The sequence below is a fragment of the Echeneis naucrates genome, chromosome 10, assembly GCF_900963305.1.
Source record: "Echeneis naucrates chromosome 10, fEcheNa1.1, whole genome shotgun sequence".
Classification (NCBI taxonomy): domain Eukaryota; kingdom Metazoa; phylum Chordata; class Actinopteri; order Carangiformes; family Echeneidae; genus Echeneis; species Echeneis naucrates.
This window is the reverse complement of record NC_042520.1, coordinates 19513494-19526190: the sequence shown is the minus strand read 5'-3', so window position 1 is coordinate 19526190 and position 12697 is coordinate 19513494. Positions and strand designations below refer to the sequence as shown.

General features: G+C 39.0%; 1 protein-coding gene across 1 annotated transcript in view; it reads left to right on the top strand.

The window, feature by feature from the left end:
- The window catches only part of aff2 (AF4/FMR2 family, member 2), a 134874-nt gene that overhangs the window by 41236 nt on the left and 80941 nt on the right, over positions 1-12697 (top strand). The window contains exons 3-4 of the mRNA XM_029511985.1: positions 6945-7605; positions 8628-9064. Of these exons, the coding sequence (XP_029367845.1) occupies positions 6945-7605; positions 8628-9064 (1098 nt within the window). The remainder of the gene's footprint in view (positions 1-6944; positions 7606-8627; positions 9065-12697) is intronic.

The window sequence follows — 12697 nt, the reverse complement described above, 5'->3', positions numbered from 1 at the left end:
CTCAGGGTTTGGGAGGGGGAGAGGGGGCATGGCAGCACATTAGAAGTTGTTCTGATAAATCCTAGGTGGCTCTTGACGCCAACTAATTGTTTTCAAGTAATTAATGGTGCTGTTGGTGAAGCCATAAGGACATCTATGTGAGGAGACATCAAGGATGAGTGGGTTGGGCTTTAAATCAGGATCACAGCTACTATTTGAATGAAATTTGCTCAAATGATGCATTGTGGTACCTGTTTTTAAGTTAGACAAATCCTAATTGATCCAAATCACATCACATCACATCAAAGATTAACAAGCTATAAAATCTAGTTACGCATCCAATGAATTATTTTCACAGCATTAATGGATTTATACTGAAATTTTCAATTCGGATGAGTGCACCATTTGATAGTCAGGGCTGACCCCCCGCCCCCATGTCACCCAGGTGATTTAAGACCCAAAACACCCTCTGGATTCATCACCAGGGTCCAAAACTAACGTTTTCACTTACCAGCCAGGCAGATATTTTATCAGCCAACCAAATAAAAATAGCTTTTAAGTGTTGTCATTTGCTATCAGTATTATTTAACATGTCATTTGGGTCTTGTATGCAATTCTCAATCAATATTTTAACAGTTGGCTAGAGACTCCGGAATTCCTGGCCAGCATTGCCACATGATACTTTTTCCTACTTTCCTCTTTTTTCTTCTTACTATTTCGAAACGAGTGGGTACAGTAACAACAACCAGCTATACACCTCAGCATGCTGTGAATGACGGCATGACTGACACATTTACGTGGCCAAAGATCGTCTCGGCCTGACATACACATTACTCTGCCAGGAAACCACCATTGTTCTCCAGTAACAAAAAAATTATTTTTTTCACTGTTAAAAAATAACTCGCCAGAGTGGTGAGTGGTCTTAAAGATTTACCAGCCACAGACAAAATCTACCCGTAATTGGCGAGTGGCAAGTGTTAGTTTTAGACCCTGTTCTTCACTGAACACACCAGGAGGTGTATTTTAAAACTGACATGGAATTATTAAGAGTTGCAATAAGCATACAAATTAAGTACAGGATAGACAGACAGATGCTTTATTAAGCCCGCAGAGAATCCCACACATGTAGCCCTGTCAAAACTAACAGGGATCCTTATTTCTGATAATGTCCTTCGAGATCTTGTGAGGTCATGAGCTGTCTTATTGCAGGTCACTGTACTGCCCCAGCTGGCATCCTGATTCTGTACAAGTCAAAGAAGATATCCTCACCTCTTGCAGTACTAGCAAAACGTTAATGGTTATTTTCGACAAAAGCAAACCAACAGCAGGCTTATACATTTATTCACCACACACATATATATGCATATTAATTTATGGTGCGCACTGCCACTTTCACTTTTTCCAATATGGATGCAGTACCAAAGAATACTGGGTTGATTTTTTTCACATCATATCTCCATTTGACCAGATGTAGTATGAGGCTCTCATTAATTACAACCATAAACATGGCAAGAGAATTATAATTGAAGGTAAAAATAATACAGGTAAAACTTGGAGCAGTAATACATCTTAAGTGACTGGCTCAGGGGAGGGACTGCATCATTCACAGGGAATAACATGTTTACTTGTTTCAGCTCTCTCCAACTTATCTTCCACAGTTTATCTTATGCTGCTGCTAAACCTGACAAATAGCTTTGGCACACTTTACTACTTTCTTCTACTGATTTATTTTTCACACTATATAACAATATATATTTGAAAAACCCCCCCACCACTCCTTTAGCAGAGTCCCAGGAGCTGGAGGGTTATGCGCATTAAACATCTTAGCTGTTCCTAGGACTGAACTCTTTTTGGACAGATATGTCATGCCACTCTCCTGGCTCAGAGGTCACAGCCTTGAGTGTGCCTTAGTCCTTGGGGACTGTACTCCTATGATCGGTGGCTTTCTGCCATCTTTCAGTCAAGCATTTTCCAGACATTGGTCAGATGTTTATAAATCAGCTGCTTCTTCTATCTGCCGGTGGTACATGCTGGGCAAGAGTTTGTTCTGCCGTGATCTCTCCTCCTGCTCCACCTTCTCCTCTTCACTGGGTTTCTGCTGCCTGGGGAATTCACTAAGCAAGTCATCCCTTGGGGCCGTCTACCTGATGTACTCATGGATCTGTGTTGCTTCAGCCTGGATAAAAGCTCTGACGCTCACTAGTCCTCAGAAGTCCTGTCTTCTACTTTATGTAAAGTCTCAGGCTGCAGGACTGAAGGATAAAAACCTTCCTGCTTTGTAATGAGGTTCTGTGTATTGATATCAGGAAGACTGTCATCAAGAAGTGTCTGGCCTGCCGTTAACCACTCAGGATGGGTCCTATCTGTTAGCAGCTGGTTTGTGCTGCCAGGTGTTCATGGGGTGCAGTTAGCTTCTTTAGCCTATATTCATGGATCATGTCAGTGCTGGGTGCTGTCCAGCTCTCCAGCTTGAGACCCTTTCTTGGATGTCTGCCATTGCCATGGTTCTTGAATCCTGTTCAGGGAGGTTGCTGTTGTCAGCTCTCAGGTGGGGCTGGCAATAAAACGATATTGCTAATTATCGCGAAATAACTTTTCCTTGATAGAAATATAAGACATAGTTGATAGAACTCATTCCATCCATGTTTTGACAGACAACACGAACAGCCAATGATAATGAAGTTAGTGCCATGCTGAGCCAATCACGCAGCTGGAATAGAGTTACAACCAAGTCAGACACATAGAGAGAGTAGGTGATGCAGCCGACTTAAACGTAAGCACACGTGCTTATGTTTTGGCCACCAGTATGTAGGAGTGGGAGCAAAATACGTGAAAATGGCAGAAAATGTTAACACGCGCAACAGCATCCCCAAAGAAGACACTCCAATGGACAGAGCCCAAGGCTCAAAAGACGAGGACATTGTTGAGAAGAAAGATCCTAGGAATTCAGTAGTGTGAATTAATTTTGGCTATTTAAAGTCCAACAAGAAGCAGAGTAGCGTGCACTGCAAATTGTGTTGAGCTTTTGACTGGTCAGAATTGAGACATTTCTATTTTGTATTACCTATTTTATTTTTTTGGAAATGACCAAAGAATTTAGTTGTCAATTTGTTTGTGTTCTCCTGTAACACTTGAAGCTTCTGACTGATCAGAATTAAGATTTTAGTTTATTATATAATAATTGTATTTATTTGAAATACAGTTCTACAAGGTCTGTAGTAATTCATATGTTTAACTTCTGACAGAAAATAATATTTAAACCAGTATTGATGTGGTATCTTCATATCTCATATAAGAGTAAAAAGGAACCTTTAAACTTGACAAAAATAGTTATTTGATTTATATCATGATATATCGACATCGACTGATATGAAATATCGTTATAGGATTTTGTTCCATATTGCCCAGCCCTATTCTCAGGCCTACTAGCCACTGAGCATTGATGCTATGTGATGCCTCTTTGTCTCATATCTCTACTCTCGTGTCATTCCTCTGCCACTGAGAGTACATTTTGGATGGCTCGATGGAGAACGTCCTGTTTATTTTCCTGTCTTCACTTCTCTGGCGTACCTCTCCAGCTGGGTAGCTCCTTGTGAAGGTGTTTCTTTTCTCCATATGAATCAGTGGATTTGCCGAAACCTAAGCTAACCTAACTGAACTTTCTCTGTGTTGTAGTGACTGAATTTACAGACCTGCTAAGATATATATCAGACCCTTTTTCATTATCACATAGGACTTATTGAACTTTTATCAATTCCACTCTTTTTTTTTTTTTCTCAAATCAGTTTCCACCTTTGTACCTGTTTATCCGACATATGCCTGTCACTATGTCTGTCTCGCTGTCTCCCTCTACACCGTGTTCATTTTCTCTGTCAGCTATTAGCTAATCCCTTTTCTAATCCTGTTAAAGAGCGTTATGCTGTTAGCAGCTATTCGGAATGATCTATTCATGGACACACTGACACACACACATGCACACACATACTCATACACACATAGGTATTCATCCTCTCCTTCTCTGTTTTCCATTTTGCCTCTCTGTAAATGTGTTTTCTGTTCCTCTTCAGCCACCAGATCTTTTATTCATGAGCCTGAGATGGAGAAGAGATGGGCTAATTTATTCACAGCTAACTTTGGCTTGCCACGGTGTGTAGTGTTTGTGTATGTGTGTGCACACAGAAATTACATCTGTTAAGATTATTTGAATGCATTTCTCTCCTTTCTTGTATGAATCTTTTGTAAATAAGATTGTATTTTTTGCACATTGTTTTTTTCGGTGCTTTCATAGTTTTCCTGCTTTATATGAAAGTCATACCATAGTTCATCAAACATATAGCTTTGTTATTTATTGATAATAGTTTGTTCATAAATTTCAGTGAAACACAACTGTCTCGGACTCCAGGGATGACAGTACAGACATTCCCAAATTTATGAATGAGTTATATTCTGAAGGTCGTCCGTATCCTGAATTCTTCATAAGTTATTTGTTCATAACAGAGCACGTCTTAGTGCTAACACAAGTACAAAGAACTGTGTTGCTGGGGTGGTGTAGGCTATGGTGCTGCACAGCGGGGGTAGCAACGAAACTTGTATGAGGCAGAAGAGGTGCACAGAACAAAATTTGAGCTCATAGTTGGCAAGAGAAATGATTGAAGCACAATTTTTTTTTTTTTTTTGCTGCTCCGTGTGTTCATATCTCTGAATGTTCGTAAAACAAATGTTCGAAAGTAGAGTACTGACTGTATTAGTCTTTGAATTTTTCAATTATTTTTATTTATTGATTAGTGATCACACACCTCTCAATAGAAAAAGTTTTTATGCTAAACTAAAATGGTAAACATGCTAAAGCTACTAAACAGCTGCTTATCAACATTGTTATCATGCGCATGTTACAGGCACAGTGGTGCTTTGAGATCCACTCAAACGCCAGCATGCTAAGTGCATGTATGCACAACCATTCAGGTCCTGTTCACACCTGGCATTAAAACGCATCTTCTCATTTTTCTCAAATCACTCATGATTCTATCTTTGCTTCAGTGCAAATAATCACCTCTGTTTTTAATGTGTCTGTGAGAGAGACAGAAAGAGAAGAGAGGGACAAAGAAAGGCTGACCAAATTAATGGCCTACCTACTGCTCCGGGTAAAGTAAGGTTGTAGCCATTTGAAATATTAAAATTCATATGAATACATGAAAAATACTCTGAGAAATGAGAAAGAATGTTTTCAGGCCACCTGGAAATGGATAAGCGGTTGAAGATAAATGAATGAATGAATTTTCAGTCCATTATGGAACTGGTGAGACTTCCTCAAGAGGACATCAGCAGAGGAGGCAGTCTGTCCTTCAGTGTGGTTAAGGATTAGTTTGTGTCCACACTGTCAAAAGAATGTGGCAACATGTCACCCAGACCACCTCCAGATGTGGTCATGTGGCTATGATCAGATCTGAAATGAGTCCTTGATGCATCCTGGATGAGTTCACACCTGAACTCAGAGCTGTTCACTTGTGAATAGATCAAATGAGACATTCATTCCAGATCTGAACGAAGCCTAAGAACAACTGACATCACTGTCGATGCTTAATTTTCTTTCACAATGTTTTGGCAGTAGTGGCACCAGTTCCAGGACTTATTGAGGTATACTAGAAAACAAATCATTCATTTTGGTGATTATGGAAGAAATTGTCTCACAATATAGCTGTTATTATCAAATGGTACTTACATTTCTCTCAGTTAAATTTTGAATTGCACACAGACACACACACACTCCCTCCTCAGCAAAAGACCTACACATGGATCATTGCCTGTTATTGCATTTTTATTTGATTATAGTCACAAGCTATTTTACAAAGAAAAACAGAACACACTATTCTATAGAAGTTGAAAATAAAGGATATTGATCATGTCCATTAACCAATACATTTTTATTGGCTGCACAAAATAAAATGTAGTTTGACATTCTCACATATATCTGCATGATTGGTGTTAAGTTCCTCTACAGTGTTGGGATTATTCATTACTAGTACATTGAGTAACATTTTTTGGGATTAGTTAATCTTCTCCTCTTTATGAAGATTAATAAAGTATTCATGAATTCATTAACCTCTCCAAATAGTCAATTTTACCCTGCCATGAAAATTAGAGTTTCTTATTCATACTTCATACAGTGTGTTTAAACCTGCTGTACTGTGTTTGACTCTATCACTCCCATTGGTACAGGTGATTAGCAGAGTGAAGGTTGTCAACCTTTGACAGGCCAAGACAATCTACTGAACAATCCTCAAAAGTTATGTGTAATAAAATCACACTGTGGTATTTTAATGTTATGGCATTTCATTGTTTTCAGTTTCTTCATTATTTGTCTGTAATTCATCATAAAATGTCACAATTAAACTATAGGCCTGAGATCTTGCATAATTCATGCTTATGATTAATAGTTGGAGCACAATTTGTTGTATAGGTTTTTACTCCTTCCTTCACCTTTCATGTTCTTTTTTTTTTTTTTTTTACCAAATATAGAAATCCTGAAAACACTGCTGATTGCCCTTGTCCTTTCAAAAAATGCCAAGTGATCAAATCATATATTCCTTTGATTAATTTTAGGAAAATTTCTACATTACCACGTAGCAGCAGAAGGTGCTGCTCCGTCATACATCAGTAAGGCTGACACTGTCCTCCAAGCGGAGATTGCTTGAGAATCTGGGGTCAGGCTAATAATGATTCCCGCTCCATTATTTTTACTGCTCCAGCCTGGACTGGACCCTCTTAAGGGTGGCATGTGTTTAATTAATCATCTTGTCTTGATGCCTGGTCAGTGGTTACCCTATATCCATCTCTCACTGTTCCTCTCTGAATGAATAAAGAAGGTTTTTCATTAGGTGTGGAGAAATGATAAAATTTGAGACTTATTTAATACTCTTCTCTCTCTCCATCCCTCCTGTCTTTGTGTTCTCCTATTTCTCTTTCAGACTAATAAAGGTGATGCATTAGCCAGTCGCGTTCAGAACACACTGGGCTCCTATGAAGAAATGAAAGACCTGCTAACCAGCCATTCCAACCAGAGCCACTTGGTGGGAATCCCCAAAGGCAGCAGTGTGAACAACAACCTGCAAACCCCGACTACTTCAGTGCCAGAAAGATCTGCCATGGAGTCCCAGCTTTTTAATGACACCTTAAGAGGAGGAACAGGCGGCGGAGCAGCAGCAGAGACAGATGGGGACAAGAGGATGGGAAATGCACCCTCTTCATCTTCAGCGTCTTTGCAACCTCCTTGTTCGACCACATCATCATCAAGCACATCAACAATCCCACATCAGACTTCAAAAAAGTCACGTAGCTCCATGGACTGGTCAAGAGGAGGCCATGGACAGAGTACCCAAGGACCAGGCCTTGTTTTGGGGTTAGGACAAAACAGCCAGGGCCAGGCTGCTGGACCTGCCACTGGTAGAGGGAAAATATCTTCCATAGAGGAACAGCAAATGCAAATGCATGAAGAGTTGTTTAGCTCACTGAAAGATGAACTGGGTCTAAAAGAAGATTCCAGCCCTTCTTCTTCTTCATCATCTTCTTCCTCCTCCTCTTCTTCTAGAAGGCACTCTTCCCAGCCCTCCAAATCTCTTCCTCTCCCAGGTAAATCTAACACAAAAAGGCTAGTTGGATTAGGACAGATTGTCTTGCAGTTTCCCCTTGCTTTAAGTCTTACAAGATAATACAGTATTACATAAACAGTTTGTCTACATTTTCTGTTATTCCAGTTTACAAATATATTGTCACATACTGACATGTTTCCAATCCACGTTCCCATTCTTGTATTGACAATTAGCTCATTTTTCAGTTTTCTTCAGGTCAGGTCAGGTACAAACAAAAGGCCTATTAGCATCTCAACGTAACATGTGTATGTGTATATCTTTGATTTTGGCAAGCTTTACCTGGAAGAATTTATGACTATGCAGCCATTATATTTGTTGACACATCTGTAGTTCCTTTAATCAAGTAGAACATTTCACTGTCACTGTTAGAAATTGTCAATATCCAAGCCTCTAGGCTGCTATGAACAGTTTTGTCCCACTCGGCTGCTCGTAATTGCAGTCTAAATAAATAAACATGAGCTAAATAACTTGAGTGTGGCATAAGCCAAGTCATATTTAGCAGACATGCAAGTAGTGTGTGTCTTTTGATTGAACTCTATTCAAGTGAATAGGGATATGAATAAGTGCATTTCTAAAGCTGTGTAACTTTTCTTTAAGAATAAGTGAAGCATTTCTTAGAATGTGGTCAATTAAACTTGCCAGCCACTCAACAAAAATGAGGCTTCATACATTTTGATGTTTATGGAAGATCTTTGCATTTGCAGACAGACTGCTATCACCTTTTGTGAGAGATTTCTGAAAATCAACATCTGCTTCTGACGATAACCACATATTGCAGTTGATTTCTAAATCACCCACCCACCATAATTTATTTTGATTGTTGACTGCTACATCCATCTGTGAGAGTGATTTTTTTTTTTTTTTTTTTTTTTTTTTTGGGCATTCAAACTTCATTAAATTTTGACAGCACAGAGCAGAGCAATATTGTACAATACCAGGTGTTGCTTTGGTGGTTTTTGACTTTTCCTTTTGGTGTTCCTCTCTTCTCCTCCTTTTTCACAGATGGTGGCAATTTTCGGTCTTGCACCCTAGAGGGTGGCCATTTCAAGTCTTCCACTAACACAGAAAATGGTGGACATTTTAAATCCTCCCCATTTGAAAATGAAACAGGCTCTCACCTCTCAATGTCCTCCTCCCCGCTGGCTTCCACCTCAGTTCTGACCACGCCCACCCCTGGCCTAACCACTCCCACATCTGGACTAACTACCCCCACCTTCCCACCTGGTAACCTATCAGGGAAGCCAGTCGCAGTTCAGCAGAAGCCCACCGCGTATGTTCGACCAATGGATGGCCAGGACCAAGCGCCTAGTGACTCCCCCCAACTGAAACCCCCACTAGTCACCACAGAGGGATTCAACAGCAGCAGTCAAACTTATGGAGGAAACTCTGGCAATGTGAAGAATAAACTGCCAAAACTGAGTCTCAGCCATACAGGGGAGGTAAGACAGCAACTGCTGTGACATAGTAAGAAAAACAAATACAAGATTGTTGTTTGTGGGTATGATTTTAACCATAACAGGTCTCATGGTGGATACAAAGTGACGTTTGCTCACGGTATCTACGATAGTCTAAAAATGCGAGCTCTGTGTTCCTCAGATACTGTGTCAAATAGACATGAAATTAAAACTATTTGAGAGCTCAACCTTTGACCTTTATTGGAAATTAATGGCTTTGACCTTTGACCTTTGACCTTTATTGGGAATTAATGGCTTTATCTTTGAAACTTGATGTGACTGAAAAAACATTCTTGCCTTTTTGGTACTCGTTGTAGCAAATTGCTACTGTCTACTCAAATATCACTGCTGACTGATTAGCCAACTCAAACATTTAGAACCTTTTTGGCAATATATTGTTATATAGTTTTTAACTATATTAAACAGCATTGTGTCATTTATAAACCTATGAAAGAGAGATAAGAATTTCAACATAATTTGGCAAATATTTTAATGCATTTATTTGCCTTCTTTTCATGAGTAATGCGGATCCAGCTCTGGACCTAAACTGTAACTTCAGTACCATATCCAGTATAATATGTGGAAAATGTCTCCAACTACTCTGTGCAGAAATGTATCTTGACTAAAATTACAAAGAAAAAATTCAATGACATTATCTTTACTTTTTTGTAATTGAGAAGAAAATGTGTTGGTGTGGTTGGTCATTGATGGCTAAAGCTGTTTTCAATTAATTTCAAAGGTCTCTAATTTAATGATCTTTATTCGAGCATATCCATAAAATTGGTAGAAAACAAGAAATAGAGAAAATAAGTTTAGATACTCGGCTTGTTGTTGTTTGCTTAGCTATATATGTCATATCTAAAAACAGTTATTGATTTCCAGAAGCAACCAGTAAGTAAAATCAAACGAGCTGGTTCAAAGCAGACACATATTTATTCATTATTCATTTCTATCAGAAAAGTTGTTCTCCAAGACAGTTCAAACTTCAGGCTGGTCTGACCTCTAACACTTTCAATAACAACATCATCATCCTTGACTCTCGTCTTCAAAAGCAGTGTTAAATGAGATCATGGTGAATATTTACACATTTCTGTCATTGTCACGACAAGTAATCCTGACCTGACTGACTTTATACCTCTTTAAGTCTTTCTCTCTGACTCACTCATTTAATTCTCTGACCTACTCTCTCTTTCCCTCTCCCTGTCTCTCACTCTCTGCCTTTCCACATTTCTCACTAACTTGCTTTTTTCAAAACAGCAACAACATCAGGCTTGATGGTGTGTGTATGTGTGTGTGTCTGTGTGAGAAACTAGTTGACAGGCGAGTAGTCATCCATATCGAGCAGGCCAGCTGTTCCTGTGCTTTGATAGAGCTGGTGTGTGCGTGTTTCTGTGTGTGTCTGCATGCGTGTAGCACTCCAAATGAGCCCGAGATGGAGCTTTGAGCATATGGCACCGAAAAGGAGAAAGCAAAGGAGACAGAGGAGAGAGTGAGGGAATTAAAATATACTCTGCTTTCAACACTTTCTTATGGTGGATATGAAGGAGAGCAAGTACATCCATTGCCACGAGTGGTTTCTCTCACTTTGTTTCACCCACATATCCAAGGATGCTCTGTTATCATCTGCTTACCACTTAGTTTTCATTCCTCTCACCGTTATTCTGATAGTTTATTGGAAAGAAATGTAAACTCAATGGAGGAGCGAGAGAAGAATATGAGCGGAAGAGTGATGAGGAATGAGGTGCGGTAGCAGAGAGGAAGGTGGAATAGAGGAAGACAATGACTGACTGATTAGAGCCCCTTATCACCCCTGTATTTGTTCTTAAAAGATAAGTTATTGGATGTGCTCTGAAACTTAAACAGCAAATAGCACGTCAGAGGATTGAACCGAACAGCAAATGCAAGACTAAAGCAAATTCTGCTGCCTGTTTTATGCAGGAGCCTTTAAGTGTCTGCATTTTACCCTTTGATTAGTGAGTCTGTGAACTGAAAGTTCAGCAGTCCAGAAACAGGAATCGCCTTCATGCGTCACATGAATGAAAACCTGGTAAAGGAAACTCCTGTGGAGTGAAAGTGCGTGTGTATGAGAGAAAGAAAGTGATAACATTATTGATATTTTCCCAGCAGTTACAGTGGGCTAAAATCTCCCTCTTTCACACCCACAGGTTATTGTCAGCATCTTAAAATGAGGAAACATAATTTAACTCTGGATTGATCCAGTTTAAGAAATTATGATGTGTAGCTTTTACAGTTTTTTGTCTCACATGTATCAGTAGCCCACAGGTTGTTGATATTTGCTTTGTCAGATATATTAACCTAAAAATAATTGAAGAGTAACATTAGAGGCTAAACAGTGAAGGCCACAAGAGCGTGCCTTCATGTTAACTCTTTCTAACATTAAACTTTTATGGCTGAATAAGCAACAGTCCAACTTAATACGCAATTTAGAGTTTACTGGTCAGAAACTTGAAAGTGACCAACAAATGGATCGCACATGGGATTCTGATACAACTTTTACTGCATCCAGAGAGTTGTATATCTCTAATCTATAATAACTAAAAACAATTACAATTTTCAGAGAAATGAATAAGGATTCCTTTGATTATCATCGGAAGCAGGTTGCCAAGTCCATTTGGCTCCTTGGAGGGCAGTGAACAAGCTGTGAGTACAACTATAATCTGAATATTTTGACTTGGTCATGATACGAAGACGTTTGCAAGTAGTTACTCATAGTGTTCATCTGGAGAGTTGTTTATTAACCTGGTAATTGTGTCAGCTTTCTAGCGCGGCTGGATAAGATGGTAATAAGAGCATTGAGATGTGATTATAATACACAAGAGCTGAGGAAAAATTAGAAAATGATCTTTGGGTTCATTACTTTGAGTGAGTTTATTCACATCACATGGAATCATTTCAACTGTTGTTGAATGTTGATTTTGTGCAACTTTAATTTTGTATTCTCTACAAACCTATCAATAGAAAGTCTTTAGTATTGTTTATTGTTTTTCATAACTCATTTAATTATAAAAACAAGTTTAAAAAATCCTTTGAAATATACTAAATGGTAAAGTATTATAAAAGCATACCAAATGAAATCAAAAAATAAAAAGAAATGGTATAAAACCAATTATTTAAAATGAATAACAAAATAAGGGACATCAGAAAGACCACTCTTTTATATTTGACAGAAACACAGTGACTATGCCTTTAGTGACATTTAATTGCTTTGAGTTTCCTCTGGAGTGCCATCCAGGTAAACAACACTCAAGTCAAGTGAATGTACAAGTGTATTTGGTTGGCCCTGCAAGCAAGGCTGCAAGAAGGTAAACATGGAGGTGACAGGTGACATTTCCAACACTACTGTGACAAGTTCTATATACATCTAGTTCAAAGTATAGAGCTGATGTAATTTCACACTGATTTGAGGGCCAGCGGTGGTGTTTCCATCAGGCATGTCTAGAGGTGCATACAGCGCTTCAGCACTAATGTAGCGGTAAATAAGAAGCAGGGTAGACTAAGACCTCCAGTCAGTAATCACCATGAGGCCAACACCAACCAAATCAATTCGGCTCTCAGTGAAAGCATTCATTCACGCCTTTTTGCATAAAAAGATCTTGC